The 27804-nt window shown below is 45.9% G+C and overlaps 1 protein-coding gene across 6 annotated transcripts in view; it reads right to left on the reverse strand.

Moving 5' to 3' along the window:
• akap13a (A-kinase anchoring protein 13a) overlaps window positions 1-27804 on the reverse strand; it is a 77076-nt gene that overhangs the window by 38411 nt on the left and 10861 nt on the right. For 4 of the 6 annotated variants that reach the window (XM_090222047.1, XM_090222043.1, XM_090222046.1 and 1 more), the window contains exons 5-17: window positions 24310-24457; window positions 20049-20164; window positions 19119-19265; window positions 18681-18931; window positions 16847-16972; window positions 16585-16702; window positions 13017-13093; window positions 12703-12877; window positions 12348-12424; window positions 6465-6646; window positions 6093-6175; window positions 1861-2094; window positions 374-553 (exon numbers count right to left, since the gene is read on the reverse strand). In XM_090222047.1, coding sequence (XP_090078173.1) covers window positions 374-553; window positions 1861-2094; window positions 6093-6175; window positions 6465-6646; window positions 12348-12424; window positions 12703-12877; window positions 13017-13093; window positions 16585-16702; window positions 16847-16972; window positions 18681-18931; window positions 19119-19265; window positions 20049-20164; window positions 24310-24457 — 1914 coding nt within the window. The remainder of the gene's footprint in view (window positions 1-373; window positions 554-1860; window positions 2095-6092; window positions 6176-6464; window positions 6647-12347; window positions 12425-12702; window positions 12878-13016; window positions 13094-16584; window positions 16703-16846; window positions 16973-18680; window positions 18932-19118; window positions 19266-20048; window positions 20165-24309; window positions 24458-27804) is intronic. The other 2 variants (XM_090222045.1, XM_090222044.1) reach the window with 1 other exon arrangement.

Below are 27804 nucleotides of genomic sequence, written 5' to 3' on the forward strand. Positions count from 1 at the left end.
GATATGTAGAAGACATGTTTCCCGGCATTAACACAAGTCACACGAAAGACCAAGGCTTGAGAATGAGGTCAAACCAAGGCTTGAGAATGAGGTCACACCAAGGCTTGAGAATGAGGTCACACCAAGGCTTGAGAATGAGGTCACACCAAGGCTTGAGAATGAGGTCAAACCAAGGCTTGAGAATGAGGTCACACCAAGGCTTGATAATGAGGTCAAACTGATCAAATGGAAGCTCTAAGTTAAAGGGATCCATCATTGATCTTAACCTCCATTATTGACATGATAAACCAGGAAAACAGAGGCCCATCTGAGGCTCTCAAGGCTTCTCAACCCTTGATAATGAATACGTATTACTGACAGGGAGGTGTCTTACTCTTAGAGATGTGTATCTGCTGAGAGTCAAAGCCTCCGAAGGTCTCGGCCCTGCGAAGGAGACATACAGGGCCCGGGCCCACCACTCCTCCTCCTCCTTCTGTCTCTGGGACCCACACCACCTGCTGCCCCCCCATTGCTCCTCCCAGAGTACCGTTCACCAGCGCCTGCAACGTCTCCACTGTCACAGAGAGAGAGAGAAAGAGAGAGAGAGAGAGATTGAGAGATGAGGGGGAAAGAGAAAGTACAGAAGAGCAGAGAGAGAGAGAAAGGATTTCACTAACCAAATGATAATAACTATGTTACTGACCGTACTGTACCGTAGATATTAACAGTGTTTCTAATCTTTGCATCAATATCTTCTTAATCAAACACTCTTTGCAATCAACCTTCCCAGTACGTTCTCACATCAGAGGAGAACATCTGATAGATCAGGAAGACAGTGAAAGATAATGCGACATTGGAAGCCACTGTTAGGTCTAATGCACCATGTCTACAGTCTGGTCTCCACCCCTGGTTCCCATTAGATGGGCTGTTGTTACCACACCATGTCTCCTCCACCCCTGGTTCCCATTAGATGGGCTACTGTTACCACATCATGTCTACAGTCTGGCCTCCACTCCTGGTTCCTATTAGATGGGCTGTTGTTACCACACCATGTCTACAGTCTGGTCTCCACCCCTGGTTCCCATTAGATAGGCTACTGTTACCACACCAAGTCTCCTCCACCCCTGGTTCCCATTAGATGGGCTGTTGTTACCACACCATGTCTACAGTCTGGTCTCCACCCCTGGTTCCCATTAGATGGGCTGTTGTTACCACACCATGTCTACAGTCTGGTATCCACCCCTGGTTCCTATTAGATGGGCTGTTACCACACCATGTCTACAGTCTGGTCTCCACCCCTGGTTCCCATTAGATGGGCTGTTACCACACCATGTCTACAGTCTGGTCTCCACCCCTGGTTCCTATTAGATGGGCTACTATTACCACACCATGTCTACAGTCTGGTCTCCACCCCTGGTTCCCATTAGATGGGCTGTTGTTACCACACAATGTCTACAGTCTGGTCTCCACCCCTGGTTCCTATTAGATGGGCTGTTACCACACCATGTCTACAGTCTGGTCTCCACCCCTGGTTCCCATTAGATGGGCTACTGTTACCACACCATGTCTACAGTCTGGTCTCCACCCCTGGTTCCCATTAGATGGGCTGTTACCACACCATGTCTACAGTCTGGTCTCCACCCCTGGTTCCCATTAGATGGGCTGTTGTTACCACACCATGTCTACAGTCTGGTCTCCACTCCTGGTTCCCATTAGATGGGCTACTGTTACCACACCATGTCTACAGTCTGGCCTCCACCCCTGGTTCCCATTAGATGGGCTACTGTTACCACACCATGTCTACAGTCTGGCCTCCATCCCTGGTTCCCATTAGATGGGCTATTGTTACATTCATGGTGAGAGACTAGTCTGTCTACTAACCTTCCTGTAGTGCTCCCTTTATGATGGGTTCTCCTTTAGGTATGTCCTCAGAGCTCGCTCCGCTCCCAGCCCTGAACAGCCCCTTGGCCCTGGTGACCTGGCTGGGGCCCTGGTCCTCTCCTGGGCCTGTTCCTGGGGGGGTTCCAGGGCTCCGGACCTCACACATCTCCCTAAACACGGCCATCTTCTCCTCCAGCATACACATGATCTGTTCATCCTTCTTCCTCAGCATCTCTGCAGGGGAGATGAGGTATTGTTACTGTTGATGAGTGTACCCTTCACAGAATCATCTCTAGAAGGGAGATGAGGTGTTGTTACTGTTGATGAGTGTACCCTTCACAGAATCATCTCTGGAAGGGAGATGAGGTATTGCTAGTGTTGATGAGTGTACCCTTCACAGAATAATCTCTGGAAGGGAGATGAGGTATTGTCAGTGTTGATGAGTGTACCCTTCACAGAATCATCTCTGGAAGGGAGATGAGGTATTGTTACTGTTGATGAGTGTACCCTTCACATAATCATCTCTGGAAGGGAGATGAGGTATTGTCAGTGTTGATGAGTGTACCCTTCACAGAATCATCTCTGGAAGGGAGATGAGGTATTGTTACTGTTGATGAGTGTACCCTTCACAGAATCATCTCTGGAAGGGAGATGAGGTATCGTTACTGTTGATGAATGTACCCTTCACAGAATCATCTCTGGAAGGGAGATGGTGTATTGCTAGTGTTGATGAGTGTACCCTTCACAGAATCATCTCTGGAAGGGAGATGAGGTATTGTCAGTGTTGATGAGTGTACCCTTCACAGAATCATCTCTGGAAGGGAGATGAGGTATTGCTAGTGATGATGAGTGTACCCGTCACAGAATCATCTCTGGAAGGGAGATGAGGTATTGCTAGTGTTGATGAGTGTACCCTTCACAGAATAATCTCTGGAAGGGAGATGAGGTATTGTCAGTGTTGATGAGTGTACCCTTCACAGAATCATCCATGTCTTATAGAGTATACGTCATCTCTAACACACAGTCTCCATCTCATCCGATGGCTATAGAACTGCTGTGGCTATGATTGTAGCTAACATTGATATATACTGAAGTTAGGTATTTGAACAGAACTTAAATGAACAAATATATAAATAATAAATAAATGCCCTCTTTGGCATTTCTACCAGAACGTCCTGTGCAACTAGAGGGAGAAAAAAACTATAGATCACCTTTACTCCACACACAGAGACGCATACAAAGCTCTTCCTCACTCTCCATCTGACCATAACTCTTATCCTCCTGCTTCCTGCTTACATTCAAGAACACAAACAGGAAGTACCAGTGACAAGCTCAATACAGAAGTGGTCTGAAGCTACAGGACTGTTTCGCTAGCACAGACTGGAATATGTCCCTGGGATTCATCCAATAACATTGAGGAGTTTTACCACATCAGTTACTGACTTTATTAATAAGTGCATTGACGACGTCGTCCCCACAGTGACAGTGTGTGCGTATCCCAACCAGAAGCCATGGATTACAGGCAACATCCGCACTGAGTTAAAGGCTTGAGCTGCCGATTTCAAGGGGAGGGACACCAATCCGAATGCTTATAAGAAATCCAGCTACGACCTCCGACAGTCGAAATGTCAATACAAATCCTACTAGATGTGGCAGGGCTATCAAACTGTCACGGAGTACAAAGGGAAACCCAGCCGTGAGCTGCCCAGTGATGCAAGCCTACCAGACCCTTCAAATGTTGTGATGATAAAATCCTGGAGAAATAAATAGCACATAGATTTTTTTTTTTTTTACCAGATATTATTGTTCATCCTGATCAGACAGGTTTTTTACATGGACGATACATTGGTGATAATATAATTACTTGAAACAATTGAACATTATGAAACATCAAAGATAACCGGCCTGGTCTTCATAGCAGGTTTTGAAAAGGTGTTTGATAAAGTACGACTAGAATTTATATATAAATGCCTGGATTACTTTAATTTCGGTGAATCTCTTACACATTCGGTTAAAGTTATGTATAGCAACCACAGGTGTAAAATAGTAAATAGTTATTTTTTATTTTAAGAGGAGTACAACAGGGCTGTCCAATGTCTCCATATCTATTTATTATGGCCATTGAAATGCTGGCTATTAAAATTAGATCCAACAAGAACATCAAGGAGTTGGAAATCCAGGGGATTAAAAACTCTGTCAGAGTGACCATTGGGTTCTTGATCACCTCCCTGACCAAGGTACTTCTCCCCCGAATGCTTAGTTTGGCCAGGCGGCCAGCTCTAGGAAGAGTCTTGGTGGTTCCAAACTTCTTCCATTTAAGAATGATGGAGGCACCGTGTTCTTAGGGACCTTCAATGTTGCAGACATTTTCTGGCACCCTTCCCAAGATCTGTGCCTTGACACAATCCAGTCTCGGTGCTCTACGGACAATTCCTTCGACCTCATGGCTTGGTTTTTGCTCTGACATGCATTGTCAACTGTGGGACATTATATAGACAGGTGTGTGCCTTTACAAATCATGTTCAGTCAATTACATTTACCACAGGTGGACTCCAATCAAGCTGTAGAAACATCTCAAGGATGATCAATGGAAACAGAATGCACCTGAGCTCAATTTCAAGTCTCATAGCAATTGGACTGAATACGCAAATACGGTATCTGTTTTTTTTTATACATTTGCAAACATTTATAAAAACCTGTTTTTGCTTTGTCATTACAGGGTATTGTGTGTAGATTGACCAGGAAAAAAACATTCATCAATTTTAGAATAAGTAACAAAATTAGGAGAAAGTGAAGGGGTCCGAATGCTCTGTACAAGTTATAGTTAAACCCCAAATGTAACGTTATCCTGTACATTTGGACAGCTGTGCCATACAGGTTGCAAAATAAATGGGAAGAGATTTCCCGATATACCGATTCCATGGCACATGATGTACGAGCTGACAAAAAAACAACACTTAGAGTTTTTACATTTTTCAAATTATGATACAACATTTTTGCCACCAACAGAATGCTACATATAATGTCACGCCCTGATCTGTTTCACCTGTCCTTGTGATTGTCTCCACCCCTTCCAGGTGTCGCTTATTTTCCGCAGTGTATTTCTCCCTGTGTTTCCTGTCTCTCTGTGCCAATTCGTCTTGTATGTTTTTCCAAGTCAACCAGCGTTTTTCCCGTTCTCCTGCTTTTTGCATTCTCCTGTTTCTAGTCCTCCCGGTTTTAACTCTTGCCTGTTTCTGGACTCTGTACCCGCCTGCCTGACCATTCTGCCTGCCTTGACCACGAGCCTGTCTGCCACTCTGTACCTCCTGGACTCTGATCTGGTTTTGACCTTTTTGCCTGTCCATGACCATTCTCTTGCCTACCCCTTTGGATTAATAAACATTGTAAGACTCCAACCATCTATCTCCTGTGTCTGCATCTGAGTCTCACCTTGTGCCTTGATATTTAAGGGTCATACAACAATCTTAGCTTTGTAGATTTTGTTGCGAAGAGACAGAAACACTAGATAATTCATTATGGTAGCTTGTTTCTGGTCACAGGTTCAGTAATGATAAAAAAATAATCACAATATTCACTTAATAAAATGAATCTTACGAATAACAGTGTTTGGAAAGCCATACACAATCAATCAATATCATAGTAAGGTTGTAATCTTCAGCTCTGTGGATAATATGCAATTAGAAAGGGTTAAAAAATGTATGGAAAACAATTGAAAAATATATGGCACATTGAAACCAAAGGGTGGTCTATGGTGATAGGTGGGATGGGCTGAGAGTTGCTGAGGGGGTCTATGGTGATAGTAGGGATGGGCTGAGAGTGGCTGAGGGGGTCTATGGTGATAGGTGGGATGGGCTGAGAGTGGCTGAGGGGTCTACGGTGATAGGTGGGATGGGCTGAGAGTTGCTGAGTGGGTCTATGGTGATAGGTGGGATGGCTGAGAGTTGCTGAGGGGTCTACGGTGATAGGTGGGATGGGCTGAGAGTGGCTGAGTGGGTCTATGGTGATAGTTGGGATGGGCTGAGAGTGGCTGAGGGGGTCTATGGTGATAGTTGGGATGGGCTGAGAGTGGCTGAGGGGGTCTATGGTGATAGTTGGGATGGGCTGAGAGTGGCTGAGGGGGTCTATGGTGATAGGAGGGATGGGCTGAGTGTGGCTGAGGGGGTCTATGGTGATAGGTGGGATGGGCTGAGAGTGGCTGAGGGGGTCTATGGTCAAGGGAGTCTCCTCACCTCTCATCTCCTTAGCTTTGGTCTCCAGCAGTCTCTTGTCCTCCTCTGTTTCACTGGGGTTCTCCTCATCCTCATCCTTCTCTCTGTAAAGCAACATTATTAGTACAAACCAGAGTCATGATTTCCAGCCATTCACATGTCCCCTTAGCATCCTATAGAAGCCTGTTGACAGCGCTAGTCTTCTCTCTACTGCTGAGAAAGCCTAGAGTAGAGTAGCCTACAGTGGCAGCCTGCCCATGAGGTGAGGAAGCCAGACAGAGAACAGTCAATACTCCAATAGAGCATTACAACATATTGTACATCCCTCCATCCCTAGGTACAGAATGGTAGCACATTCTCTCTCTCTCTCCATGGTTCGGAGTTCAGACTTACATGGACTGCATGGCCTCCTGTATGACTTGCATCCAGGTGTTGCGTTCCTCCTTGGTTGCAGTGTGTACCTCCACCATCTCTGGTTTCTCCATCCCTGCTGTTATCAGGAAGAGACCCTTCTCCTCATTTGCCACCTCTCTAACGATCAGCTTCTGGAGGGAGAGGACCGTGGAGCGCTGGTCCTACGGGGCGATGGAAGAGAGGGAGGGATGATTAACGGATGGATTAAAGGCAGGAAGAGGGAGAGGGAGGCAGAGAGAGAAGAAGAGAGGGGAGAGAGAAGAGGAGAGGGAGAGAGAAGAAAGGGAGAAAGAGAAAAAGAGGTGGGAGAGAGAGAGAGAGAGAGGGGAGAGAGGTGACATGGAGAGAGAGGGGGGATAGAGAGAGGGATAGAGGGGAGAGAGAAGAGGAGCAAGAGGGGGGATAGAGGGGAGAGAGGAGAGAGAGGAGAGAGAGAGTGATAGATGGGAGAGAGAGAATAAGAGAGAGAGGGATAGAGGGGAGAGAAAGATGAAGGGAGGGAAAGGGGTGGGACAGGAAGAGGTAGAATGAGAGAGGGAGATGGAAAGGGAGCGAGAGAGAGATTAAGCCTTATATGAAAGTCTGCATAATATCATCCACCTTGACATGCAGCTCAGTGTCCATATCTGAATCACCTCTCTGGTTGTTCTCTGGGCATCAATATTGCTTAGTCATTGAGCTATTTAAAGAGTTGTATGCAAATCAAAGTTTATTTGTCACGTTTACAGAATACAGCTGGTGTAAACAGTACAATGAAAGGTTTAATTGCAAACTCTTCCTCAACAATGCAGAATTCAATGTACGTTCACTTGAGTTAAGCAACAAATGTTATTTACCACAGCCTCAAAGTCACACCATCTGGACTTCGTGCGGGTGTGCTGTGTGTTGCTACTTGGCTACCAGCCAAACCTTTCGCTTGGACTTTTAATAACCATTTAATAAAAATCTGCATTAAACACATTTACCAACGTCTCAGTTTTTTCCTCGCTAGACCTTTTTCATTGAAGTTTTTCACCCCGGACACTTTATCTGGACGTGGTTCATCAGGACCTCCACCAGCCAACCAGTAGTAACATTAACATGATGCTTTATCTGGACATGGTTCTACAGGACCTCCACCAGCCAACCAGTAGTAACATTAACATGATGCCTTATCTGGACGTGGTTCTACAGGACCTCCACCAGCCAACCAGTAGTAACATTAACATGATGCTTTATCTGGACGTGGTTCTACAGGACCTCCACCAGCCGAAGATAAGTAGTAACATTAACATGATGCTTTATCTGGACGTTGTTCTACAGGACCTCCACCAGCCAAGCAGTAGTAACATTAACATGATGCTTTATCTGGACGTGGTTCTCCAGGACCTCGGCCAGCCAACTAGTAGTAATATCAACATGATGCCTTATCTGGACGTGGTTCTACAGGACCTCCACCAGCCAACCAGTAGTAACATTAACATGATGCTTTATCTGGACATGGTTCTCCAGGACCTCCACCAGCCAACCAGTAGTAACATTAACATTATGCTTTATCTGGACGTGGTTCTACAGGACCTCCACCAGCCGAAGATAAGTAGTAACATTAACATGATGCTTTATCTGGACGTGGTTCTCCAGGACCTCCACCGGCCGAAGATAAGTATTAACATTCTGTTGAGTTGGCAACCTGATGAAAGCAGGTCAATATTTAAATCACCCAGAAAATATAACTATATTAATACCACATACAAGTATTTCACAAATGCTATCCAGATACTGACTGTTAACACTTGGTGGTCTATAGCAGCTTCCCACCAGAATGGGCTTTGGATGAGGCAGATGAACCTGTAGCCATATTACTTCAACAGTATTTAACACGAGATCCTCACTAAGCTTTACAGGAATGTACCCTGAAGGCTGTTGCGGTTCTGAATATAAACAGCCACACCTCCACCTTTGTCATTTCTGGTTTTGCTTTATTGCTATCACTGTATCATCAAAGGTATATGATATATACCTATACCTATATGTATTATCTAAGTGAGTTTCAGAGATTGTTAGTATATGAATGTCATTTGTTACTAGCAAATTATTGATTTCATGAACCTTGTTTACTTAAGTTACATATGTTAACATGGGCTATTTCTAACCCTTTTCTGGGATGCTTGATTGTTTTTCTTGCTTTACTGGGAAGCTTCGCAGAGGTAGACATGCTCAGGTTATTTTTATTAGTGCAGGGTGAGATGCACACTGTAGACTTCCTGCTAGGGCACACCGCCTCAGTGCTAACAGTATAACTCTGGTTCATAGGCATATGATTACTGCCTACAATAGCAGTAGGATCAGCAGAGACATTCAGGGCAGTGAGACGGACATAAATTAGGTTATTTACATTGTGTCTTCCAACGCCCCTGGGATCATGTACATTTGCTGAAGCATTATGACAACTCAGCGTCACAATGGTAGGGATTCAATGAGCTGGGCTCGGGTCATTGATAAGTCATTGTCTAAGTGTAGGGATATTGTTATCCACGTCGGCACCAACTATGTTAGGAGGTCACCAAGCGCAACATAGCTTCAGCGTGTTGTTAGGTTCTTGTATTTCAGAGTAAGTAACTCACGGACACTAGAGAAGATTGAACCAGGGTTAATTCTTCCCAAAGGATCTGTAAAGTAATTCAGACAACCCAACATTTCTCCCATCACAGGTATATATATATATTCCCCTTAAGACACTTCTCCTTCTCTCCAATCTTTACATCTTATGGTTCCACAGGAAGTAGTAAACCTTTATTACTCCCTTCAGGGGATCTGACCTTACCTCCTGACCTCAACCCCTCCTTCACCTCGTCCACAGATGTCCATCTGCCTCCCCTATAGCAATCATTTGATCTCCTCCCGTCCACCCAGCACATTCCACAGCCACTCTGTCTTTCTACAGATCTCACTCCTTAATATACTATGCGTCTGATCTATCATGTCTTTAACATCTCAATGTTCAGAATATTGAATCCAACAGTGTAAATCAGCTAGAAAGATGTGTCGGAATCGAGTAATTGTCTCTGGCCCCCTCTCAGTCAGAGGGAGTGATGAGCTCTACAGCAGAGTCTCACAATTCAATTGCTGGTTGAGAACTGTTTTCTGTCCCTCCCAAAAGACAGACATTGTCGATAATTGGCCCTCTTTTTGGGACTCACCCACAAACAGGACCGAGCCTGGCCTGCTGAGGAGTGACGCACTCCATCCTAGCTGGAAGGGCTAGGATGCTCTCATCTTATCTGTCAGCATAGACGGGCTCTAACTCCTCTAGCGCCACAATGAAATAGGGTGCAGGCCAGGCAGCAGGCTGTTAGCCAGGCAACAGGCTGTTAGCGAGCCTGCCAGCATAGTGGAGTCTGCCACTAGCACAGTCAGTATAGTCAGCTATTTTTGACTCTCTCTCTCTAACGCACCTGCTGTCTCGAAATCTGATTGCTCGGCTATGAAAAGCCAACTGACATTTACTCCTGAGATACTGACCTGTTGCTCCCTCTACAACCACTGTGATTATTATTATTTAACTCTGCTGGTCATCTATGAACGTCTGAACATCTTGAATAACAATCTGGCCTTTATGGCCATGTACTTTTATACTGTAAACCTCCACCCGGTACAGCCAGAAGAGGACTGGCCACCCCTCGGAGGCTGGTTCCTCTCTGGGTTTTTTCCTAGGCTCCTGGCTTTCTAGGGAGTTTTTCCAAGCCACCGTGCTTCTACATCTGCATTGTTTGCTGGGGTTTTAGGCTGGGTTTCTGTATAACACTTTGAGATATCTGCTGATATTAAAAGGGCTTCGTAAATGTATTTAATTGATTGATGAATTAACATAATACTGGAGATTGCAATGATGATTAACAATTGTTTGTCCAAAAACATCCAATTGATGTACAGATCAATGTATTTAAACTATCCTGCTGTCCATCTACCAACATGTTACAATGTATTTAAACTATCCTGCTGTCCATCTACCAACATGTTACAATGTATTTAAACTATCCTGCTGTCCATCTACCAACATGTTACAATGTATTTAAACTATCCTGCTGTCCATCTACCAACATGTTACAATGTATTTAAACTATCCTGCTGTCCATCTAGCAACATGTTACAATGTATTTAAACTATCCTGCTGTCCATCTACCAACATGTTACAATGTATTTAAACTATCCTGCTGTCCATCTACCAACATGTTACAATGTATTTAAACTATCCTGCTGTCCATCTACCAACATGTTACAATGTATTTAAACTATCCTGCTGTCCATCTACCAACATGTTACAATGTATTTAAACTATCCTGCTGTCCATCTACCAACATGTTACAATGTATTTAAACTATCCTGCTGTCCATCTACCAACATGTTACAATGTATTTCCATGGTGAACATGCTTATTATTCCCCAACCAAGGACTTCTCTAAATTACTGGCTGTCGGGCCCTATCCAACCTACCCATAACCCAGCCAAGGACTTCTCTAAATTACTGGCTGTTGGGCCATATCCAACCTACCCATAACCCAGCCAAGGACTTCCCTAAATTACTGGCTGTTGGGCCCAATACAACCTACCCATAACCCAGCCAAGGACTTCACTAAATTACTGGCTGTTGGGCCATATCCAACCTACCCATAACCCAGCCAAGGACTTCCCTAAATTACTGTCTGTTGGGCCCAATACAACCTACCCATAACCCAGCCAAGGACTTACATAAATTACTGGCTGCTGGGCCCAATACAACCTACCCATAACCCAGCCAAGGACTTCTCTAAATTACTGGCTGTTGGGCCATATCCAACCTACCCATAACCCAGCCAAGGACTTCTCTAAATTACTGGCTGTTGGGCCCAATACAACCTACCCATAACCCAGCCAAGGACTTCTCTAAATTACTGGCTGTTGGGCCATATCCAACCTACCCATAACCCAGCCAAGGACTTCCCTAAATTACTGGCTGTTGGGCCCAATACAACCTACGCATAACCCAGCCAAGGCCTTCTCTAAATTACTGGCTGTTGGGCCCAATACAACCTACCCATAACCAAACACATCCCATTGAGCTGTAATTTCTGCAAGAAAAACAGCATAACTGCTGGATCAGATGTCAGGAGGCTTAGACCCATTATTATTACTGAATAGACCCATTATTATTACTGAATAGACCCATTATTATTACTGAATAGACCCATTATTATTACTGAATAGACCCATTATTATTACTGAATAGACCCATTATTATTACTGAATAGTCCCATTATTAATACTGAATAGACCCATTATTATCACCGAATAGACCCATTATTATTACTGAATAGACCCATTATTATAACTAAATAGACACATAATTATTACTGAATAGACCTATTATTATTACTGAATAGACCCATTATTATTACTGAATATACCCATTATTATCACTGAATATACCCATTATTATTACTGAATAGACCCATTATTATTACTGAATAGACCCATTATTATCACTGAATAGACCCATTATTATTACTGAATAGACCCATTATTATTACTAAATAGACACATAATTATTACTTAATAGACCCATTATTATTACTGAATAGACCCATTATTATTACTGAATAGACCCATTATTATTACTGAATAGACCCATTATTATTACTGAATAGACCCATTATTATTACTGAGTGGGAGGATCAACCAATCACATTCCAGAGATGTAATTATGTATTTCTGATGATTGTATGGTACTCTGGATAAGAGTGTCTGCTAAATGACTTGATTGTAATGGAAAAATTGACTAAACCAATAAGATACCAAAGAGCCAAAGAGATATTTACATATTTCTGGTCTTAACCAATCACCTACCAGAGAGGCAAAGACGAATTTCTGGTCTTTCTCCTGCAGGAAGACGACAATATCAGAGAGAAGCATGGCCGTTACATCTAGAGAGAGGAGACCAGAGGTTAGAGGTTAGAGGTCAGGTTTAGATATCAGAGAGAAGCATGGCCGTTACATCTAGAGAGAGGAGACCAGAGGTTAGAGGTTAGAGGTCAGGTTTAGATATCAGAGAGAAGCATGGCTGTTACATCTAGAGAGAGGAGACCAGAGGTTAGAGGTCAGGTTTAGATATCAGAGAGAAGCATGGCTGTTACATCCAGAGAGAGGAGACCAGAGGTTAGAGGTCAGGGTTAGATATCAGTGATATTGGTGTCCTCCTCACCCTTGAGTTTCCCCTGTGAGTTCTTCAGCTGCAGAGGTCCATCATACAGCAATCTTCTCCCTCTGAGCAGGTCCTCTCTAGCAAACATCTGACCGCTCTTCATCCTCATAATGGACTTGCTGTCTGTTCGGCTGTAGATGTCCTTCAGCCTCCTCTTCTTCTCATGCTCGTTCACCTAGCAACATGACATTTATTATCATAGGTCAGTTCACCTAGCAACATGACAATTATTATCATAGGTCAGTTCACCTATTATGAATACAGTATTAACACATTTCAGTTGACCTAATATGAATATTGTATTATTATATTACCTTGCTGTCCACTGCAGTGATGACCTCCTTGACCTGGTATAGAGCATCACTCAGGTCCTCATGGTCTTCCTCATTCTCTGTGGGGAGGGGATGGTCAAAGTACACACACACACACACACACACACACACACACACACACACACACACACACACACACACACACACACACACACACACACACACACACACACACCCGCACACACACACACACACACACACACACACAAGAATGAAAGAAAGAGACAAACAAGGTTAGCTTCATTCTAGATGAAAATCCACCATGTGGTCAGTATAATATACAGTCTCCTCCTCCTCATCCTCCTCCTCCTCCTCTCTTCATTCTAGACGAAGCCCCACCATATGGTCAGTATAACATACAGTCTCCTCCTCCTCCTCCTCCTCCTCCTCCTCCTCCTCCTCCTCCTCCTCCTCTCTTCATTCTGGATGAAGCTCCACCATATGTTCTGTATAACAGACAGACAGTCTCCTCCTCCTCTTCCTCTTCCTCCTCCTCTCATCATTCTAGATGAAGCTCCACCATGTGGTCAGTATAACAGACAGTCTCCTCCTCCTCCTCCTCCTCCTCCTCCTCTCTTCATTCTAGATGAAGCTCCACCATGTGGTCAGTATAACAGACAGTCTCCTCCTCCTCCTCCTCCTCCTCCTCCTCCTCTCTTCATTCTAGATGAAGCTCCACCATGTGGTCAGTATAACAGACCGTCTCCTCCTCCTCCTCCTCCTCTCTTCATTCTAGATGAAGCTCCACCATGTGGTCAGTATAACAGACAGACAGTCTACTCCTCCTCCTCCTCCTCCTCCTCCTCTCTTCATTCTGGATGAAGCTCCACCATGTGGTCAGTATAACAGACCGTCTCCTCCTCCTCCTCCTCCTCTCTTCATTCTAGATGAAGCTCCACCATGTGGTCAGTATAACAGACAGACAGTCTACTCCTCCTCCTCCTCCTCCTCCTCCTCTCTTCATTCTAGATGAAGCTCCACCATGTGGTCAGTATAACAGACCGTCTCCTCCTCCTCCTCCTCCTCTCTTCATTCTAGATGAAGCTCCACCATATGGTCAGTATAACAGACCGTCTCCTCCTCCTCCTCCTCCTCCTCCTCCTCCTCCTCCTCCTCTCTTCATTCTAGATGAAGCTCCACCATGTGGTCAGTATAACAGACCGTCTCCTCCTCCTCCTCCTCCTCTCTTCATTCTAGATGAAGCTCCACCATGTGGTCAGTATAACAGACCGTCTCCTCCTCCTCCTCCTCCTCCTCCTCCTCATTCTAGATGAAGCTCCACTGTGTGGTCAGTATAACAGACAGTCTCCTCCTCCTCCTCCTCTCTTCATTCTAGATGAAGCTCCACCATGTGGTCAGTATAACAGACCGTCTCCTCCTCCTCCTCCTCCTCCTCCTCCTCCTCCTCCTCCTCCTCCTCCTCCTCCTCTCTTCATTCTGGATGAAGCTCCACCATGTGGTCAGTATAACAGACAGTCTCCTCCTCCTCCTCCTCCTCCTCTCTTCATTCAAACTGGCAGGAGAACTCCTCTAAAAGCACCGCTAAGAAGGACTGAGTCCCAAATAGCACCCTATTCCAAATATATAGTGCACTACATTTCACCAGGGCCAGGTATTCACACCCCTTGCCTTATTCCACATTTTATTATATATCTTGAATTTAAAAAATTATTAACTTAGATTTTCTTTGTCACTGGCCTACACACAGTACCCCATAATGTCACTGGCCTACACACAGTACCCCATAATGTCACTGGCCTACACACAGTACCCCATAATGTCATTGGCCTACACACAATACCCCATAATGTCACTGGCCTACATACAATACCCCATAATGTCACTGGCCTACATACAATACCCCATAATGTCACTGGCCTACATACAATACCCCATAATGTCACTGGCCTACATACAATACCCCATAATGTCACTGGCCTACACACAATACCCCATAATGTCACTGGCCTACACACAGTACCCCATAATGTCACTGGCCTAAACACAGTACCCCGTAATGTCACTGGCCTACACACAGTACCCCGTAATGTCACTGGCCTACACACAATACCCCATAATGTCACTGGCCTACACACAATACCCCATAATGTCACTGGCCTACACACAATACCCCATAATGTCACTGGCCTACACACAATACCCCATAATGTCACAATACCCCATAATGTCACTGGCCTACACACAGTACCCCATAACAATCACGGTGTGCAACGCTCATAGAGACTTACCCAGAAAGACTCCCAGCTCTTAGAGACTTACCCAGAAAGACTCCCAGCTCTTAGAGACTTACCCAGAAAGACTCCCAGCTCTTAGAGACTTACCCAGAAAGACTCCCAGCTCTTAGAGACTTAGCCAGAAAGACTCCCAGCTCTTAGAGACTTAGCCAGAAAGACTCCCAGCTCTTAGAGACTTAGCCAGAAAGACCCAGCTGATTTATATATGTACTTCACAGCCCTGTCTCGGAGCTCTACGGACAATTCCTTCAACCTTTCTACTCTGATATGCACTTTCGACTGTGGGACCTTATATAGACAGGATTGTGCCTTTCCAAGTCATGTCACATCAATAGAATTTACCACAGGTAGAGTCCAATCAAGTTGTAGAAACATCTCACGGATGATCAATGGAAACAGGATGTAAGTAAATTATTTCTGTTTTAAAATTGTTAAATACATTTTCAAACATTTCTAAAACCTGTTATTGCATTTTCATAATGGGGTATTGTGTGTAGATTGATGAGGAACAAATATATATTTTAGAATTTATTATTATAAATGTTTTTTACCTTTATTTAACTAGGCAAGTCAGTTAAGAACAAATTCTTATTTTCCCCTGTTCAGGGGCAGAACAACAAATTTGTACCTTGTCAGCTCGGGGGTTTGAACTTGCAACCTTCTGGTTACTAGTCCAATGCTCTAACCACTAGGCTACCCTGCCGCCCCGAATAAGGCTGTAATGTAACAAAATGTGTGAGAGGACAATGTGAAGTCCTCAGTGATGTGGACACCGAGGAACTTGAAGCTCTTGACCCTCTCCACTGCGTCCTTGTGGATGGGGGTGGGGGTGAGAGGGGTGCACCCACCCCTGTTCCCTGCACTCCACCATCCGCTCCTTGGTCTTGCTGACGTTGAGAGAGAGGTTGTTGTCATGGCACCACACTGCCAGGGTTCTGACCTCCTCCCTGTTGTCCACGACCAGCTCCTTGGTCTTGTTGACGTTGAGAGAGAGGTTGTTTTGTGTACAGAGACTACCTCATCTGTCCAGCAGAGGGCAGTGCAGAGCTGGGGGCAGTGTGTGTGTGTGTGTGTGTGTGTGTGTTCGTGTGTGTGTGTGTGTGTGTGTGTGTACAGAGACTACCTCATCTGTCCAGCAGAGGGCAGGGCAGAGCTGGGGGCAGTGTGTGTGTGTGTGTGTGTGTGTGTGTGTGTGTGTGTGTGTGTGTGTGTGTGTGTGTGTGTGTGTGTGTGTATATATATAGAGACCACCTCATCTGTCCAGCAGAGGGCAGAACTGGGGGCAGCAGACAAACCTTTGGTGTGATGTAGTATCCTCTGCATCAGGACGGGGTACTTGGTGATCCTCTGGGTGACTAACAGAATGCACTCTGGGATACCTAGCCTCCGGACGATACTGCTACTCATCTTCTTCTTAAAAGTCACATAATAGGAAGACAGAATTGATTAGATGTAACAGTTAGATGGCTAGACACAGAGATGATATGTGATATTGGTTTAGCTGATGTCTAATGATAATGGATGCTGTAAATGAGTAGTGAACAGGTAAGTGCTTACCCTGATGAAGGCCTGGAAGCGTTTGTCTTTGGAGTGCAGCTCCTTGTAGATGTTTACGGCCTCGTTGTGGCGGCTGCAGAACTTCCCGTAAACTCTCTTCATTATCGCTGCTTTGGTCCCTGAGAACTGAAAAAACAGCAACAGGCATGAAATGTGTTACCTTTCCCAAGTTTCTGTGTTGTGGGTTTGTATGTGTGTGTTTCAGGAAAGGGCTTCCTTGGATTCCAAGCAGCTGATTGGTCGGCCCCATTGCTAATTGGCGCTCTGACCCCGCCCTCTCGTCAGGGGATACAGTTGTCTTCAATTACCGACTCTTTCTGCAGCTTTAAAAGCCAGTGTTCCTTTGTTAGGAAAAGAGAGCTTCTTCGTATGTGCTGTGTTGGTTGTAGGGTTGGTATAAGTTGTGTGTGCTGTGTTGTGTGTGCTGTGTTGTGTGTGCTGTGTTGTGTTGTAGGGTTGGTATAAGTTGTATGTGTTGTGTTGTGGGGTTGGTATAAGTTGTATGTGCTGTGTTGGTTGTAGGGTTGGTATAAGTTGTATGTGCTGTGTTGGTTGTAGGGTTGGTATAAGTTGTATGTGCTGTGTTGGTTGTAGGGTTGGTATAAGTTGTATGTGCTGTGTTGGTTGTAGGGTTGGTATAAGTTGTGTGGTTGTAGGGTATAAGTTGTTGTAAAGTATTTTGTAGCGCTCCTGCAGAGGTATGCTGCCGTAGGACCTCATGTTTTTTGGTTTGTTTAAATTGTTAACTTTACGTTAGTAATTATTCTGTTTTTGTTCCCGGGGGGGGAGGCACGTTGGGAGTGTTTAGGCAAGAGGCCTGCGGGCATACTTATACCCGTAGTATGTATTCTGTCTATGCACACTAGGTAAGACCTGGGCGGACCCATCCCTGTATGGTGGTGCTAAAATAGGTAAGGTAGGAGGGGGGGCTTTAACGTTCACTTTGCTTTGGTCCAGATCCTTTCCCCCAAATTACCGTGTGAAGGAAATACATTCCGTGTCAACGGTAATGTTCTCTGTCATCCCTACCTCCACCTACAGTCCCATACCCCTCTACCGCCACCTACAGTCACATACCTCTCTACCGCCACCTACAGTCACATACCTCTCTACCGCCACCTACAGTCACATACCTCTCTACCTCCACCTACAGTCACATACCTCTCTACCGCCACCTACAGTCACATACCTCTCTACCGCCACAGGGAGTTAAGTGTAGGAGGGTTTTTGCGTTCCCTCCTCCAAGAGGCGTGAGTAACAATATGAATCTACAACTAAATGGAATACATCTATTTAGGTCATTATTATTGGTGTCTGGTATGTTTTGTTTAAAACATAAAGGTGGAAGGTGTCAGACTGAGTATGTGGATACAACATGCTCTCCTTCCAGGACCTCCAACTGTCTCTATGATGTGGTGTAGAGAGACAACATGATCTCCCTCCAGGACCTCCTCAACTGTCTATGATCTGGTGTATAGAGACAACATGCCCTCCTTCCAGGACCTCCTCAACTGTCTCTATGATGTGGTGTAGAGACAACATGATTTCCCTCCAGGACCTCCAACTGTCTCTATGATGTGGTGTGGAGACAACATGCTCTCCTTCCAGGACCTCCTCAACTGTCTCTATGATCTGGTGTAGAGAGACAACATGCTCTCCTACCAGGACCTCCTCAACTGTCTCTATGATGTGGTGTAGAGAGACACCAGGTGCTCCTCAACTGTTTCTGTGGTGTGTGGGGGGAGGAGGATGTTCTGTTTTGTGGTTTTCTGTTTTGTGGTGTTCTGTAGTGTGGTGGGGTGTTCTGTAGTGGGGGCTCTCTCCCTCCTCTAACCTGTGTCTCCAGGATGTCTCCTATCTTGTTGATGATGAATCCTCCGTCCTCCCCCTCCTGCTGGCTCTCTCTCTTCCTCTCCAGGAGACATGTCAGGAAGGAGGTGTGGAGGTCCAGGAGCTCCCCCAGGGCAGGGAACAGCCTGTCTAGCGTCTGAGGCTCCAGCTGCAGCTCCTTCACTAGACCCTTACTGTACACCTCCATCATGATCAGCAGGGTCCTCACGTGGTGCATCTCTGTCTGCATCAACTCTGTAGGAGGAGATACAGGGAGGGGTTAAGGTTAGGAGGGGGATAAACTTGGGGAGATCAGGGTATGTCCAGCTCTAGATAGAGGGGTAGTAGTGCGCTGTAACTCTAGATAGAGGGGTAGTAGTACCTGGTATAAATCAAGGTAGGGTACAGTAGCAGTGGTAGGTAGTGTAGCAGTGGTAGGTACCGTAGATGACTTCCTGTCTCTTGATGACATCCTTATTCAGATGTTTGAGGAAGTTGCTGTCCATAACGTTGCTCCAGGAGTCTGCTTCCAGCTCTTTCAGGTCTTCCTCAAACTCCCCCATCAGCTGACTGTCAATCATCTCTGTGCCTAGATTATGAAACACAACACTCAGATAGCATTCACAGGTATTTATCTAGACATTATCGTAGACACTATAATCCAGACACATTTACGGGAGCAATTAGGATTAAGTGCCTCGCTCAGCTCGGGTATTCAAACCAGCGACCTTTCGGTTACTGACACAACACTAACCTCTAGGCTACCTGACGCTTTACCTTTACTGGGGTCTTGGGGCAACGTGTGTTTACTGGGGTCTTGGGGCAACATGTGTTTACTGGGGTCTGGGGGCAACGTGTGTTTACTGGGGTCTGGGGGCAACGTGTGTTTACTGGGGGCAACGTGTGTTTACTGGGGGCAACGTGTGTTTACTGGGGTCTACGTGTGTTTGCTGGGGGTAAAGTATGTGTTTACTATGTGGTGATGGCGTCTGTGTGATGGTGACTGTGTGATGGTGACTGACTGTGATGGTGTGATGGTGACGGTGATAGTTTTCTGGTCTATAGTAGTGTTCTGGCCTGGTCTATAGTAGTGTTCTGGCCTGGTCTATAGTAGTGTTCTGGCCTGGACTATAGTAGTGTTCTGGCCTGGACTATAGTAGTGGTCTGGTCTATAGTAGTGGTCTGGTCTATAGTAGTGGTCTGGTCTATAGTAGTGGTCTGGTCTATAGTAGTGGTCTGGTCTATAGTAGTGGTCTGGTCTATAGTAGGGAACTAAACAGGAAATAGGGTGCCATTTGAGATGTATTTAAAGACACAAAGCATGTTAGTCATTCTATCCATAGCTGTTGAGAGAGATTAGTAACCTACGAACCTTCGTCTGTGAGTGACTCTGTAGATTCATTGACCAGGTTGGTCTTGCACAGAGAGTCAGTAGAATGGGACAGGTACCGCAGACCCTTGATAGGCATGTCATCAAACACCTGGTGACTGGAGAGAGGAAACAGAGAGAGGACATAGAGAGAGAGAGAGAGAGAGAGAGAGAGAGAGAGGACATAGAGAGAGAGAGGACATAGAGAGAGAGAGGACATAGAGAGAGAGAGGACATAGAGAGAGAGAGGACATAGAGAGAGAGAGGACATAGAGAGAGAGAGGACATAGAGAGAGAGAGAGGACATAGAGAGAGAGGACAGAGAGTCAGTAGAATGGGACAGGTACCGCAGACCCTTGATAGGCATGTCATCAAACACCTGGGAGCTCATTTATTAATATTAGAAGCTATTCTAAAAAATACTACTATTGTAAACTCCAAATAACTTCACAGATCTTCATTGTAAAGGGTTTAAACACTGTTTCCCATGCTTTTTCAATTAATCACAAACAATTAATGAACATGCACCTGTGGAACGGTCGTTAAGACACTAACAGCTTACAGATGGTAGGCAATTAAGGTCACAGTTATGAAAACTTAGGACACTAAGGAGGCCTTTCTACTGACTCTGAAAAACACCAATAGAAAGTTGCCTGGGGTCCCTGCTCATCTGCATGAACATGCCTTAGGCATGCTGCAAGGAGGCATGAGGACTGCAGATGTGGCCAGGGCAATAAATTGTAAGGTCCGCACTGTGACGCACCTAATACGACGCTACAGGGAGACAGGACGGACAGATGATCGTCCTTGCAGTGGCAGGTCACGTTTAACAACACCTGTACAGGATTGGTACATCCAAACATCACACATGCGGGACAGGTACAGGATGGCAACAACAACTGCCCGAGTTACACCAGGAATGTATAATCTCTCCAACAGTGCTCAGACTGTCCGCAATAGGCAAAGAAAGGCTGGACTGAGGGATTGTAGGATTGTTGTAAGTCAGGTCCTCACCAGACATCACCGGCAACAACGTCGCCTATGGGCACAAACCCAACATCGCTGGACCAGACAGGACTGGCAAAAAAGTGCTCTTCACGGACGAGTCACTGTTTTGTCTCACCAGGGGTGATGGTCGGATAAGTGTTTATCGATGACAGAATTGAGTGCCGGGGCGGTAGTCATTTAGTTCAGTTATCTTTGCCTTTGTGGGTACAGGAACAAATGGTAGCCATCTTGAAGCATGTAGGGACAATAGACTGGGATAGGGAGCGATTGAAAATGTCTGTAAACGCCCCGTAAACACAGCCACACATGCTCTGAGGACGCGGCTAGGGATGCCGTCTGGGACAGCAGCCTTGTGAGGGTTAACACATTTAAATGTTTTACTCACGTCAGCCATGGAGAAGGAAAGGGGGTGGGGGAAGCAGTCCTTGTTAGCGGACCGGGATTGTGGCACTGTATTATCCTCAAAGCGGGCAAATAAGTTTAGTTTGTCTTGAAGCGTGATGTCGGTTTCCATGACGTAGCTGGTTTTCTTTTTGTAGTCCGTGATTTCCTGTAGACCCTGCCACATGCTTCTCGTGTCTGAGCCATTGAATTGTGAATCCACCTTGTTGCTGTACTGGCATTTCGCTTGTTTGATTGCCTTGCGGAGGGAGTACCTACACTGTTTATATTCAGTCATATTTCCAGACCTCTTTCCATGGTTAAATAAGGTGGATCACGCTTTCAGTTTTGTGCGAATGCCGCCTTCCATCCACGGTTTCTGGTTAGAGTTTTAATAGTCACAGTGGGTACAACATCTCCAATGCACTTCTTTATAAATGTCAGCATATAGGTCGATGTTGTTCTCTGCGGCTGAGCGGAAAATATTCCAGTCCGCGTGATCAAAACAATCTTGAAGCGTGGCTTCCGATGGGTCTGACCAATGTTGAATGGTTCTCGTCACTGGTACACCCTGTTTGAGTTTCTGCCTATAGGACGATAGGAGCAAGATGGCGTCGTGGTCGGTTTTGCTGAAGGGAGGGCGGGGGAGGGCTTTGTAAGCATCGCAGAAGTTTTGCCCTTGCATGTAGCATAATCAATATGTTGGAAGAATTTAGGTAGACTTGTTCTCAAATTTGCTTTGTTAAAATCCCCAGCTACAATAAATGCATCCTCAGAATATATATATGGTTTCCAGTTTACATAGTCCAGTGAAGTTCCGTGATGTCCGCCTTGCTCTCTGCTTGAGGGGGAATCTACACAGCTGTGACCTAACTGAAGAGAATTCTCTTGGTAGGTAAAATGGCCGGCATTTGATTGTAAGGAATTTGGGTGAGCAGAAGGACTTGAGTTCCTGAATGTTGTTATGATTACACAATGAGTCGTTAATCATAAAGAATACACCCAAACCCTTCTTCTTGCCAGACAGGTGTTCATCTCTATCGGCGCGATGCATGGAGAAGCCCTGTGGCTGAACCGATTCCAACAACATATGTTTCCGTGAAGCATAGAACGTTACAATCCCTGATGTCTATCTTAACATTTATGAATATTTGAACATCTTGGCCATGTTCTGTTATAACCTACACCTGGCACAGCCAGAAGAGGACTGGCCACCCCTCATAGCCTGGTTCCTCTCTAGGTTTCTTCCTAGGTTTAGGCCTTTCTAGGGAGTTTTTCCTAGCCACCGTGCTTCTACACCTGCATTGCTTGCTGTTTGGGGTTTTAGGCTGGGTTTCTGTACAGCACTTTGAGATATCAGCTGATGTACGAAGGGCTATATAAATACATTTGATTTGATTTGATAAATACTAATTGTTCTCAGCATCAGTGCTCGTCCATGACTTTGGCTATTTGCATTTCAAAACACCCCTAATGAACCATATATGGTCAAAATCAGCCGTTTAAATCTGGTGGGAATATACAACGCCGTACCATGAAATACAACGGCACAACCAAAAAAAGGCTAAGAAAACCACTTTGCCCAGACTGAAGTAGAGGTGCCAGTGTCAGAGACGGAGGCTCAGACTGAAGTAGAGGTGCCAGTGTCAGAGACGGAGGCTCAGTAAAAATAAATCACGGCTACAAAGAGAGGACCATTAGGAAACAAGTATGTCTGCAATTTAGGGTTGGGTTAGGTTAGGGTCAGGGTTAGGGTCAGGGTTGGGTTAGGGTCATAGTCAGGTTAGGTTTGGGTCAGGGTTAGAGTCAGGGTTAGGTTAGGGTTAGGGTTGGGTTAGTCAGGGTTAGGGTTGGGTTAGAGTCAGGGTTAGGGTTGGATTAGGATTGGGTTAGGGTTGGATTAGGATTGGGTTAGGGTTGGGTTAGAGTCAGGGTTAGGGTTGGGTTGGAGTTAGGGTTGGGTTAGAGTCACGGTTAGGAACAGGGTCAGTGTCAGATTTAAGGTTTGTGTCAGGGTTAGGTTAGGGTCAGGGTTAGGGTTGGGTTAGTCAGGGTTAGGGTTGGGTTAGAGTCAGGGTTGGGTTGGAGTTAGGGTTGGGTTAGGGTTGGGTTGGGTTAGGGTTGGGTTAGAGTCAGGGTTAGGGTTGGGTTGGAATTAGGGTTGGGTTAGAGTCAGATTTAAGGTTTGTGTCAGGATTAGGGACAGGGTCAGGGTTATGGTTAGGAACAGGGTCAGGGTTTGAGTCAGGGTTATGGTTAAGAACAGGGTCAGGGTTTGAGTCAGGGTTATGGTTAGGAACAGGTTCAGGGTCAGAGTCAGGGTTATGGTTAGGAACAGGGTCAGGGTTTGAGTCAGGGTTATGTTAGGAACAGGGTCAGGGTTTGAGTCGGGTTTATGGTTAGGAACAGGGTCAGGGTTTGAGTCAAGGTTGTGGTTAGGAACAGGGTCAGGGTCAGGGTTAGGGTTATGTTTAAGGTTGGGGTTATGAACAGGGTCAGGGTTTGAGTCAGGGTTATGGTTAGGAACAGGGTCAGGGTCAGAGTCAGGGTTATGGTTAGGAACAGGGTCAGGGTTTGAGTCAGGGTTATGGTTAGGAACAGCGTCAGGGTTAGGGTTAGGAACAGGGTCAGGGTTTGAGTCAGGGTTATGGTTAGGAACAGGGTCAGGGTTAGGGTTAGGAACAGGGTCAGTGTTTGAGTCAGGGTTATGGTTAGGAACAGGGTCAGGGTTATGGTTAGGAACAGGGTCAGGGTTTGAGTCAGGGTTATGGTTAGGAACAGGGTCAGGGTCAGAGTTAGGATTATGGTTAGGGTTAGGTTTCGGTTTAAGAACAGGCTCAGGGTTATGGTTAGGGATAGGGTTAGGGTTGCTCACCCAGCGATGTTGGATATGGAGATGCTCTTTGACAGGTTGGAGCCGTGGAAGGGTATGATGGAGGTATGTCTTCGGGAGGGAACAACCAATGAGGAGTGGTCTTCTGGAGACAAGATGGCTGACCAGGGTCGCTCCCTCGATGCACCCGCTGTGATGTCATAAGAGAGGGCCAGCGTTAACAGGGGAATGTGGTAGGATGGTATTGGGTTACGTCCCACATGGCACCCTAATCCTTACGTAGTGCACTAATGTTGACATCCAGCCCCGTAGGACTCTATAGGGAACAGATACATGCAGCCCTGTAGGACTCTGTAGGGAACAGATACATCCAGCCCTGTCGGACTCTATAGGGAACAGATACATCCAGCCCTGTCGGACTCTATAGGGAACAGATACATCTAGCCCTGTAGGACTCTATAGGGAACAGATACATCTAGCCCTGTAGGACTCTATAGGGAACAGATACATCCAGCCCTGTAGGACTCTATAGGGAACAGAGACATCCAGCCCCGTAGGACTCTATAGGGAACAGAGACATCCAGCCCCGTAGGACTCTATAGGGAACAGATACATGCAGCCCCGTAGGACTCTGTAGGGAACAGATACATCCAGCCCTGTAGGACTCTATAGGGAACAGATACATGCAGCCCTGTAGGACTCTGTAGGGAACAGATACATCCAGCCCTGTCGGACTCTATAGGGAACAGATACATCCAGCCCTGTCGGACTCTATAGGGAACAGATACATCTAGCCCTGTAGGACTCTATAGGGAACAGATACATCTAGCCCTGTAGGACTCTATAGGGAACAGATAAATCCAGCCCTGTAGGACTCTATAGGGAACAGATACATCTAGCCCTGTAGGACTCTATAGGGAACAGATACATCTAGCCCCGTAGGACTCTACAGGGAACAGAGACATCCAGCCCCGTAGGACTCTATAGGGAAGAGATACATCCAGCCCTGTAGGACTCTATAGGGAACAGATACATCTAGCCCCGTAGGACTCTACAGGGAACAGATACATCCAGCCCTGTAGGACTCTATAGGGAACAGATACATCCAACAGATACATGCAGCCCCGTAGGACTCTATAGGGAACAGATACATCCAGCCCTGTCGGGGCGGCAGGGTAGCCTAGTGGTTAGAGCGTTGGACTAGTAACCGGAAGGTTGTGAGTTCAAACCCACGAGCTGACAAGGTTTCAAATCTGTCGTTCTGCCCCTGAAAAGGCACTTAACCCACTGTTCCCAGGCCGTCATTGAAAATAAGAATTTGTTCTTAACTGACTTGCCTGGTTAAATAAAGGTCAAATAAAATAAAAAATACATTCAGCCCCGTTGGACTCTATAGGGAACAGATACATCCAGCCCTGTAGGACTCTATAGGGAACAGATACATCCAGCCCTGTAGGACTCTATAGGGAACAGATACATCCAGCCCTGTAGGACTCTATAGGGAACAGATACATCCAGCCCTGTAGAACTCTATAGGGAACAGATACATGCAGCCCTGTAGGACTCTATAGGGAACAGATACATCCAGCCCTGTAGGACTCTATAGGGAACAGATACATCCAGCCCTGTAGGACTCTATAGGGAACAGATACATCCAGCCCTGTAGGACTCTATAGGGAACAGATACATCCAGCCCTGTAGGACTCTACAGGGAACAGATACATCCAGCCCTGTAGGACTCTATAGGGAACAGATACATCCAGCCCTGTAGGACTCTATAGGGAACAGATACATCCAGCCCTGTAGGACTCTATAGGGAACAGATACATCCAGCCCTGTAGGACTCTATAGGGAACAGATACATCCAGCCCTGTAGGACTCTATAGGGAACAGATACATGCAGCCCTGTAGGACTCTATAGGGAACAGATACATGCAGCCCTGTAGGATTCTATAGGGAACAGATACATCCAGCCAGCCCCGTAGGACTCTGTAGGGAACAGATACATCCAGCCAGCCCCGTAGGACTCTTTAGGGAACATATACATGCAGCCCTGTAGGACTCTATAGGGAACAGATACATCCAGCCCTGTAGGACTCTATAGGGAACAGATACATCCAGCCCTGTCGGACTCTATAGGGAACAGATACATCCAGCCCTGTAGGACTCTATAGGGAACAGATACATGCAGCCATGTAGGACTCTATAGGGAACAGATACATGCAGCCCTGTAGGACTCTATAGGGAACAGATACATGCAGCCCTGTAGGACTCTATAGGGAACAGATACATCCAGCCCTGTAGGACTCTATAGGGAACAGATACATCCAGTCCTGTAGGACTCTATAGGGAACAGATACATCCAGCCCTGTAGGACTCTATAGGGAACAGATACATCCAGCCCTGTAGGACTCTATAGGGAACAGATACATCCAGCCCTGTAGGACTCTATAGGGAACAAATACATCCAGCCCTGTAGGACTCTATAGGGAACAGATACATGCAGCCCTGTAGGACTCTATAGGGAACAGATACATGCAGCCCTGTAGGATTCTATAGGGAACAGATACATCCAGCCAGCCCCGTAGGACTCTTTAGGGAACATATACATGCAGCCCTGTAGGACTCTATAGGGAACAGATACATCCAGCCCTGTAGGACTCTAAAGGGAACAGATACATCCAGCCCTGTCGGACTCTATAGGGAACAGATACATCCAGCCCTGTAGGACTCTATAGGGAACAGATACATGCAGCCCTGTAGGACTCTATAGGGAACAGATACATGCAGCCCTGTAGGACTCTATAGGGAACAGATACATCCAGCCCTGTAGGACTCTATAGGGAACAGATACATCCAGCCCTGTAGGACTCTATAGGGAACAGATACATCCAGCCCTGTAGGACTCTATAGGGAACAGATACATGCAGCCCTGTAGGACTCTATAGGGAACAGATACATGCAGCCCTGTAGGACTCTACAGGGAACAGATACATGCAGCCCTGTAGGACTCTACAGGGAACAGATACATCCAGCCAGCCCCGTAGGACTCTTTAGGGAACATATACATGCAGCCCTGTAGGACTCTATAGGGAACAGATACATCCAGCCCTGTAGGACTCTATAGGGAACAGATACATCCAGCCCTGTCGGACTCTATAGGGAACAGATACATCCAGCCCTGTAGGACTCTATAGGGAACAGATACATGCAGCCCTGTAGGACTCTATAGGGAACAGATACATGCAGCCCTGTAGGACTCTATAGGGAACAGATACATCCAGCCCTGTTGGACTCTATAGGGAACAGATACATGCAGCCCTGTAGGATTCTATAGGGAACAGATACATGCAGCCCTGTAGGACTCTATAGGAAACAAATACATCCAGCCCTGTAGGACTCTATAGGGAACAGATACATCCAGCCCTGTACGACTCTATAGGGAACAGATACATGCAGCCCTGTAGGACTCTATAGGGAACAGATACATCCAGCCCTGTTGGACTCTATAGGGAACAGATACATGCAGCCCTGTAG

Source organism: Oncorhynchus mykiss, chromosome 26 (assembly GCF_057628025.1).
Source record: "Oncorhynchus mykiss isolate SJ-2025 chromosome 26, ASM5762802v1, whole genome shotgun sequence".
NCBI lineage: Eukaryota > Metazoa > Chordata > Actinopteri > Salmoniformes > Salmonidae > Oncorhynchus > Oncorhynchus mykiss.